The sequence below is a fragment of the Natrix helvetica genome (assembly GCF_964273705.1).
Source record: "Natrix helvetica genome assembly, chromosome: 6".
Classification (NCBI taxonomy): domain Eukaryota; kingdom Metazoa; phylum Chordata; class Lepidosauria; order Squamata; family Natricidae; genus Natrix; species Natrix helvetica.
Window position 1 is genome coordinate 27,452,214 of NC_138553.1, and position 10,410 is coordinate 27,462,623.

The following is a 10,410-nucleotide window of genomic DNA, read 5'->3' on the forward strand; positions in this document are numbered from 1 at the left end:
ATCTTAAAGGGGAAACACACTTTTCTCCCCATTCTGTGAAAGCTTAGTGCCTTCCCCCACAGTCTCAGCACTGATTGGAAACAGATCCTGAATAAAACGCCAGCAAAGCACTGCACTGTCCAAGAAAGAAAGAAAGAAAGAAAGAATTTGAGCTTTTTGCTCTTCCAGAAGGTAGCAATTTTACAGCATAGCCAAAAAAACATTCCCTTAACCCATATTCTCTTCCCCATCCCCCCTGCTCAACAGAAACTCAGTTTTTCTTCCATTTGCCACATTAAGCGTAAGAGAATCAAATTAGAGCAACATTTTGCCTAACACAAAGGAAGTTTCATAAATAATTATAAATGTGGATTTCTTGTTCAAAAGATTTCCAAGAACCAAATACTCTTTTGGCACCTTCCCCAAATCTATTTTAATGATAGCTTACTGATAAAGTATTGTCATATATATTTAAACATATTCCTCTAGCATACCAGACATACAGTTATACAGTAGAATCCAAACTGCAAGTACATTTACATAGAGCAAAGTCCTTAATACGTTTCTATTCCTTCTGAATCAGTTCATATTTATATGAGGACAAAAAGTGAATGGAACCAGGAATGGGAAATCTCTGATTATTGGTACAGGTCATCCTTGATTTATAAATGCTCATAGTTACAATGGCACTGACCAAGGTGACTTACAACTAGTCCCCATACTTACAACTATGGCAGGATCCCTATAGTCACGCCATCAAAATTAGGGCACTTGGGAACCAGCATGTGGTTATGAGGGCTGCCGCATCCTGGGATCATGTGACTGCCATTTGCGATCTTCCCAGCTGTCTTATGACAAGGTAAGTCAATGGAGAAGTCAGATTTGCTTAACAACCATACGATTCACTTCACAAACATGGCAATAAAGGTTGTAAAATAGGGTGTGACTCATTAACAACTGCCTTGCTCAGGAACAAAAATTTTGGTCCCAATTGTGGTCATAAGTTGAGGACTACCTATAAATCCAGAAATATAGTAAAAATGAAAAACACGCTGCGCCGAAAGGGGGGCAGCTATTCCATTTAACATATGATAATTATCTTTTAAAATCAATTAGTACTTAACTGAAGATGTTAGCAATAAATATGTTCTTCATAATAGTGCTATACCAACTGTCATATTGTATTATTACATTGCACACATGGTATTTCCTTGTCACCAAAGATTTCTACATGGATGTTTTTGGAAACCAAAACAGACTTCCACTGATCAGTGTAACTGCTGTTATTATATTGTTTGTCCCCTTATACATTCTCTGAAAGAAGAAAATCTTAACAGTACTAAAGTTCTGACCCTAAATAATCACCTGTTATAAATCCAGTACAAAATCTTATTGACACATGACTTGCAATTTTGATCAGAATGCTCAAATCCAAAGTAGAAAAATGAGTGTATTTTGATAAAATATTATCTCAAAGACCACCACAGAGAAATAGGAACATTAAGGATAAACTGCAACTTCCTAATTCTTGTGTCAACTGTAGTCATATTAACTTACCCAACCAAAATTCTAATTTCCTAATGTAATATTTCAAATCATTCTTATATATGTTACATTTTCTGTGTCAAATATAAAAATGACATACATATTCAATACATATATTAGAAACCACACATGAATGTCATAGTCAGTTAATCATTTTTGAATAATGTCAACTCTTTCCTTTTGAGAGTCATGTAAAAACTTTCTTCATTTTCTATAAAGTAATCTATTTACTCCTCCAACCTTCCTTGATAAGCAAATAGCCTTTTCATTTTTTATCTGAAGTACAAGAATCTTCACTTTCTCTCAAACATGCCATCTTTATGTGGTAGGCATTTCTTAGCTAGATCATCTATGAACTATCCGTTTGTACCATGTTATTAAATTGATACATAGGAAAACAACTTTGGACAATATCGTATACCATTTAATGGGACAGAAGTGTACAGAAAGGTTACTCATGATTACAGAAAATACGTTAAAAGGAGAAAAAAATTGCTTACAAAATTACTTTTAAAGCTTTCACATTTAGATGGCATAAAGAAGCCCCACCAGTCTCAAGACACACATCCACGATAAAAAGGAAATATATAAATAATGAATGTGATCAGCAGAGGAGGGAAATCTGCAATTTGCATTAATGGATAGAGACCTCCCTGCCTCTGAGCCACTGAATTCACTGCAAGTCTGCTGACTAAGGAAGTCAAACTGCTGCCACTACTTATAACAATCATCTCCTAGGACATTCATCTTGCCCCTTAAGAGAGGAGTACATGATGCCTCTGACCACTAAAAAATACACTTGTGCAACAATGTAAAAATTACGTCAGATGACTGAGGCCTTTTAAAATTTTAATTAAATGACAAAAAAATTCCCATGATTTTTCCCCTTAAAAATACATCCTTTCTCTCTCTTAAGAGATAGCTATCCATGTATGGCACTGCAGACCATTATATAACTACTAACAGTAAAGGCTACCTGGCTGTAATGATATTGTTTCCTGACCTTGTCTATTTAAGTGACTTCCCTCCCCCTCCATGTCAACTACGAGGTTTTCATATATATTTTTTAAAAAAATAAAAGACACAAAGAATTTAAACAATTCTTAGAAAAGCAAGTCAGGGAAACATAACTGTTTCTCAGTTGTGGGTAAGCTCCTTGAGAAATCATCCCTTGCATTCAGCCCAAGTGCTGCTTCTCTGTTAAATGATAAGCAGCTGCTTTCATGTGTCTACATATAGTTGCAATGTGCCCTGGGCTCAATGGGCATTCATGCACAGACAAGGCACCTGTAAAAATGGGGGAGGGGGGAAATTACCTTTGTAACAAGAAAGTAATTGAAATGCAGATTCAGCTAAATCTGCATGGAAGCCCTTCCAGAGGCTGTGGTATGCAGAAGGGTGCCTAAGAGAAGCCTGGGTAGAATACCAGGATCTGCAAGGATCCTCGCATCATTTACCACCATCGGATATGACATTATCGAATTCCATCTCATTATCTCTTTCTCTAAGGAAACCGCAAAGCAGCCAGAAGGGACAATTTACAATCCTCCAGGATCTGGGAGGATTCGTTTTAGGAAGGAAAGGAATGCGGGCATGAGGATCAGTTGGATCGGAACGAATCGGTTCTCCGGAAGGGTCACACAAGGAGAAGGAAACCCCTTATGCCAACATCCTTTGGTGGCAAGGCAAAACTGCTATAGCCTTCCCCTACCTCTGCAGTTCCTCCCGCCCGCCCGCCCGCCCGCCTGCCTCCACATGAAGACAAAGAGGTGGACAAATCCCCGCAGGGTCTTTCCTGAGCTGCAGCTGCACAGCACAGGAAACGGGAATCTATGGAGCAGAGCGAGAAGGGATGGCTGCGCATCCACGCTCCACCTACAACGATTCCCCCTGCAAGCTCAGGCAAAGGACGCTCGAAGCCCTCTCCTCCTCCCATTGAGGAGCGGCAGAGTGGCCTCCTCGCCGCGGCTGCCTTTCTCCGGGAGGCGGAAAGCCAGGCGCACACGCCCGAGCCGGATTCCCAGGACCGCGCGGAGAATGGCAAGAGGGGCGCAGCCACGCACGAGCCTTACCTGAGTGACCATTTTCTTTTTCTCCATAAACCAAAGCGGGAGGGTGTGGAGGAGAGGGGAAGAAAATCCCTTCCGCCAGGTGGGGCTGTGGCAAAACCTCCGCGCCTCTTTGCTCCTCGCCCCGTCTCCGAGTGGCAAAGCGAGAGAGGGAGGGGGGAGTTCCCCTGGATTCGTGATTTCTCTCCTGCCTTCCTTTCGCTCGTGTTTCTTCCTTTCTTTTCTCTTCCTCTCTCCGTCTCTTCCCCCGCCCGCCTGCCTTCTCCGCAGCTCCCTCCCATATCTCAGCCAGATGGTTGAGGGAAGCTCCACCCCCGAATGCCTAAGGTAATTAATCAGAGCCAAGGCCCTCCTCCTCCTCCTCCTCCTCCTCCTCGCCGTCCCCGCCTGGACGGGTGCAGCAGAGCCAGTTCGGAGTCAAACAGAGGGGCTGCTGGGAGGCTGCTGGCATCTTCTTCCCGGGCTGTTGCGCGCAGAGCCGAGGATTGGTTTCCTCGTCTCGGAGCGGGAGAAGAAGGGCTGTAAGCCAAAACCCCGAGAGGGGTGGGGGAGACGGGCGCCGGGAGCACGCCTCAAACAAAAGGGGCTCTCTTCGCCTTCCTAAGCCCCCGTTGCTCTTCCCTGCACAAAAGGACTACCTGAGCTGGCATCTCCCGCCTCCTGGCAAACGCGTCGTTTCTCCCTCGTCGGGGAAGCTGAGCTATCTACTGAAACCCTGGCCTCCCTGCGAGTCTACGAGGAAGGCATATTCCACCACCCCAAACAAAAACAAATCCCCGCATCTTTCAAGGGCCGAATTTCCAGTCTATTGACACGAACCATCCAATGAGCAATGAACACCAGCGGTGTGAAGGTTTTTCAAGGAACGAATTTCGCTCAAGGATCTATATATACTGTGCTTAAGGATGGGTTTGGGTTCATTTTAATTTAAATCCAGTTCTCTGCTGGAATTGCCTCCCTGTATCTTGATAGCTTACTTATGTGAGCCTGGTAGATGCCAGGCTCTGGCTTGAGAGAAAGAGAGAGAGAGAGTTTCCAACTTCTGATAATAATGTGGAGTGACCATTGTAGTAGCTTATGCACTTAATAGTTTTCTGCACTTACTTGACCACGAAAATACTGAACATTAAAGCGTAGCAAAAGTATTCATGTTTAAATTCAAAAGTACAAGTTACTCAAGTGACCTATGGAAGAACAGTTGCATCCTCAGAAGGAATTTTGATGTCTGTATTTTTTTAAAATGTAGAAAGCTGGTACCAATCTATAAAAGATAAAGTTTTCTTTTTTGTGCTTGATTTTTAGTTATGTCATGGACACGTACACATAGTTTTCTAGGCAACAATATTGGGGTGGAGGCTTTCTAGGGCCTTTTTTCATATGTGTTTACACAACTGAAAAAGCATACACTATAGGGCAGTGATGGCAAACCTTTTTCTTACGGCATGCCAAAATTGTGCTATCGCACATGCGCGCCCACTCAATCTCCCTGCCCAATTGCGTATGCCACACGACCCCTCCCCAGACTTCCAAGGTTTTCCTGGGGAGGGCGAAAACGACCTCCCCCGGCCACCCGGAGGTCCTCTGGAAACCGGAAATGGGTTGTTTCCAAACTTCCGGTTGGCCCGTTGGGATCGTTTTTCGCCCTCCCCAGCCTCCGGAGGCTTTCCTAAAGCCTGGGGAGGGCGAAAACAGCCTTCCCTGGCCCTCTGGAAATGGGAAAACCAGCTGACTGGCACGCGCATGTATGCTGAAGCTGACAGCTGGCGTGCCACCCAATATGGCTCTGCGTTCACAGGTTCACCATCACGGCTTTAGGATTTCATAGTGGTCTCCCCATCCCAACATTAACTAGGTCTGATTCTGTTTAGCTTTCTGAGATCAGTGTGGAGTAAAGCAACAGAACAGAACAGACAACGTGAAAAAGTATCTAACACAGGGGGTCAGCAACCTTAAACACTCAAAAGAGTCATTTGGAAACATTTCGCGCAGAAAGAAAACACTGGGAGCTACAAAACCCTTCCCGTGCCTGACCTATTGCCTGAGCGCCCACAAAACTAGCATACGTATTTGAATTAAAGGTTCTGTTTTCTTCTGAAACTTTTGTTGGATTTATCCATGGTTGGCCTACTGCGGGTCAAAAAGCTCAATAAATTACGTCCTGGCGGGTGTCGCACATTGGCGGATGCGAGACATAGTTTGTGCGACAGGGAGTCATAGCAGAGGGATGAAAGAGCCATATGCGGCTCCAGAGGTGCAGGTTGCTGACTCCTGAGCTAACGCAATGACTAGCATTAAACCTTAGCGCTATATTACACTTTTGCTTTTTTCAATGTAATAAAAGGAATTAAATATGCAAAATGACTTCAAATTTTAGTGTCAGTGGAATAAAATGGAGAAGATATTACAGATCTCTGAAATTACTTTTCTTGAACCAATAATACAGATATATCATCAGGTACTTGTTTATGAAATATCAACCTTTTGTTCAAATGTAAGACAGCAAAAGAACAGTTTCATTGCAAACCAAATTCACTCGCCCTTATACATCTGGTAAACCTTGGATTTCTTTTTTTTGGGGGGGGGGAGAAAGCGATGTAACTTCTGATTAACCAAAACACATTTATTACTTATTCAAATGAATAGGTAATTTCTGACAACTGCCAATAAACATTGCAATTTGTCTTCGATATTTTAACTGGTCAACTATCTCCTCTTCTGAATAATACATTCTATTTCCCTCTCACTTTTGCAGTGTTCTGGTCAATTAATTGAGCATTTTTAGTTCTTTTTCAAATTTTAATCCCAAATGATTAGAACTTACATAATGCTGTTTGGCTACATAACACAACGTTTCTTCAGACTTTTAAACATGCTATTCCAATCTTGTGTATATAACATGATGTATCAGGTTTTCTTGGGCTATAGTCCTGTTCACAATTCTACAGGTTAAATGGATCAACCAATCAAGACCTTAACTAAGCCATGTTTTTGTCCACATGATTACATCTCAAGTGAGCCTACTAGAACTGCCATCTTTTATGATAAAACTCGGGATTTTATCTTGATCTTAAGAACCCCTTCCATATCTTTCTGTCCATTTGCTCTCTTATTCTCTGATGAATCACATCTAAGTATCTGAAATGCTCAACATACTTTAAAAGCATTTTTGCATATAATGTTTGTTCAAGCATGGCTGTTGCACACATTTGAGTCATCACTTTGTGCAACAATCACAGGTAGGCATTTCAGTGTAGTTTTGCTGCATGGCCTAGCCTGAAGCTGTTAATATTTAACATATTGAACTCAATACTGTTGGAAGAAGAAGGCCACACAAGAATTATACAAATATAGACTAAAATACAAATAGGGTAGCAGGTAAAAGAACAAAACAAATTGACTAAAATTGTTTAGACGTTTTCAGTTTATGTAGATTGAGATGTTCAAGTTCATTCCCTTTTGTGCAAATTCAATAATAAAATTTTCCAGCATGCAGTAAAAATTATAGACCAGTTTACCATATATCCTCTCCGGTTCCTATTCCACAGAGGTAACACTCTCCTTTTAGTCTCTCTTCCTTAGACCAGAGAATAATAGCCTGCAATCTTAGGATCACTATTTCAGGTAGCTTTTGTCGCAACATCAAAGTCCTTTGGTAAGAGATCATTCATACCTTTGGTATAATATCCAACCCCCCCCCCCCAAAAAAAAGCATATTACAGTAGCTATGAGAAAGAAAAGCAAGTAGAAAGGGAAATAGGAAGAAAAAAGAGAACAGATGTCATTTTCCATCTTTGGTTCAATGTACCCAGTTTGGAACCTTCAAAGTAATCACTCAATTTAAAAACAAGAACTGAATAGTCCACCTTAGCCTAGACAACTTTTTATAGTGTTTTTGTTCAAGGTGTTGCTAAGCTACAACTTGCATAATTACTGGAACCATTAGATATGAAGTATAATTCCACACCTGGAATACCTGGAAATTTGGTAAAAACTAGCTGAACTGACACATACATATAATGTATTCATTTCAATTAGAAGGCACAATGACTCGCTTCACATTTGCATTTTGCACAAAGCAACCAATTGGCTTTTAGCAACTTATGAATCCAGTCATAGTCTTAGATCCTGCATTTGCCAAGAGAGAACTTGAGGAATGAAAGGTGTAGCTAAGAGTCTTCCAACTTGCAGGTACAAATAAAATCCATAAGTGCAGCAACTTGTTAATATACTGTAACTAATTGTAATCTTTCAAACAGTCTTGGAAGATAGATCTGTGGCTGCATATATTGTCAGGCTCTCTCTATGACACGGAGAAGACATTCACATAGGTTAACAATATGACAATAGCAATAGTTCTCCAGTGAGTACTAGGAAGTTTCCATTGTTTGGTAGAACAAGGCACCGAAGATAATTACAATGACAGTTGCCACATACTTAGCCAAATATTAGAAAAGAGAGTCCAGGAATAGTAGTGATGGCAACAGGAAGACCATCAGTAGATGATCCTTGCCAGCCATATTACAGATAGATTTTGGAACTTGATGAATGCTTAGATTTCATGACATAGAGATCTAAGAACTTCTTATTAAATTTATATGCTGCCCATCTCATCATCAAGTCACTGGCCTTGAAGAGTCAAGGTTTGAGAGTCTAGGCTATAGAGAACGTAATCTCTAAACTGCTAGGTTGTAATAATATATTTATAATATTGAACAAGGATGTGCAACTTTTTGTTGAGTAGGAGATGCAATTAACAGCAAAACTTATCATTTACTATTTATAACTAGTAGTCTATAAATAAACAAATGGGGTGCATGATGGCTTAGAAGTTAAAGACCCTGAGCTTGTCATCTGGAAAGCTGACAGCCTGGGTTCGAGATCTGGATGCTGCACGATGGGGTGAGCTCCCATTACTTGCCCCAAATCCTGCCCAACTAGTAGTACGAAAGCATGCAGATATGAGTAGATAAATACAAAGGTACCACTTTGGTGGAAAGGTAACTGTATGCCTTTAGGTATAGTCACTGTGCAAAGTCCAGCATGTTTGAAATATCATTGGCCAAGGAGGCATCCTATAAGAATATGTGTAAGCAGGTAAAAGATCTCCCCAAATTTGGGGAGCAACCCATTTGTCTTACTTCTTTGAGATTATTGCGAGGGAAAAGAAGACTGTTAAGGAATATAATTTAAAACCTTGTGATTAATGGAGATGGATCGTGGCTTCTCCCTGGAAGGATACCTCTGAATAAGCAAAAATAAACCCGAAGCATGTTCTAATAAAAACATTTTTAATATAAAAGAAAATAAAAATACAAAACTTGCTAACTGAATTAATTACATCTTGGCAAAGCTATGTGCTGGCAAGAGATCGAACAGAAGTTCGGAAGAGAAAGTTAAGTAGGTATGTGAAGTGCATGCGCACTAAATCATTTGCAGATAAGAACTGTGACCTGCGCAGTAAATCTTCAGCGCAGCTAGCAAACCAATTAACGCAGTGACAAAGACATTGCTACTATTATATAGTTGATAGTATACAGGCAGCTATAGCACACCTTAAATAGTGTATTTTTCTGTTATTCAAAATTATATCTAAAATATTTAGACTACTTAAATGTTTTAATTGTTTTTGAAACTAGTTGTCTTACCCATATCAAAAAATCTTTGGCAGAAGCACTGAAATAATACATTTCACACTGAGGTCTACATATTAATTTATTATCTGAATTATACTGGTTCAATTTGATGAACTCTGAAGAAATATCATCAAAATTAAAATCACATTTAATGTATAGAAGTATACCATATTTTTCTTATCTTCTAAATAAAGGCATACTTTTTTGAGTCAATTAAAATGAATGTCCTCTTTACATTATTGATTTACCAGTATCATTAGGGGGACATCTACCAGAAGTTAATGGAACTTTTCCATTAACTTTTCTGCCACATTTTCTCATCTTGAGATATAGCTTTAGGGTTCCTATTGCAAACTTCAATTCTGAAGAATAAGGCTACATGATATCTGGAATGAACTCTGCTACCAAAAGAGAAGTAATTATGAAGTATGTCTTCCAATAATTTGTACAATTGTCATTAATCTACTAAGAAGGATATGAAATCTTCTGGTGAGAATTTTAAGAGATCCAGTAACATCAACTGGTTATTTGTAAAAATAAAAAGCCAATATCAAGTCCCCCAGAACAACATCATTTAACTCTTCAAGTAATAAGTTTAATGCCATTCAAAACCTGACTCTGTAATTCAATCATCATATTTTTACACTTCTTACTTTGTAGCCTCTTCCTATTCAACCAAATATTTACAAACAGCTCCAATATTTGCAAAATAAAAAGCTGAAACGTGGAAAAATCAAAGTATTATATAGATGTCAGAAATGTAAAATCATATTGATATTTCAGAGAACTTTATGGAAATATATCATGAAAATGACCAAACACATGTAAAACAGAAATTAAGTTTTATCACTACTATTTAGTACAATATTATTAACAATAACAATAAAACATATAAAACATGAATAAATATATTTGGAAATAAGATTAATCTGAAACAAAAGGACCTCCTAGGAACATACAGAGAAAGGTTAATAAGATGCAGACCTTAAAAACAGCCAGTGCAATAAAATAGACCTTTTAATGTGACTCTGAAAAAGGTACGGTGTGGGGACATACTGCAACTCAGCCTTGGAAAGATATAATGACTGGTTCAAAGCATCCTGCTTTAGCCAGACTTGTTTTAACTATGATTTGTTGACCAAACCACAATTCACTTGGATCCCTAAATAATAATACATGGTTTG

General features: G+C 39.5%; 1 protein-coding gene across 6 annotated transcripts in view; it reads right to left on the minus strand.

The window, feature by feature from the left end:
* Window positions 1-10,410, minus strand: part of RBFOX2 (RNA binding fox-1 homolog 2) — a 192,942-nt gene that overhangs the window by 86,510 nt on the left and 96,022 nt on the right. Inside the window, exon 1 of one of the 6 annotated variants that reach the window (XM_081956661.1) lies at window positions 3,597-3,871. The exons of the other annotated variants lie outside the window; for them this stretch is intronic. Within the exon in view, the coding sequence (XP_081812787.1) occupies window positions 3,597-3,623 (27 nt within the window). The 5' untranslated portion in view covers window positions 3,624-3,871. Of the gene's footprint in view, window positions 1-3,596; window positions 3,872-10,410 lie in introns of those variants that run through there. 6 annotated transcript variants of the gene reach the window in all.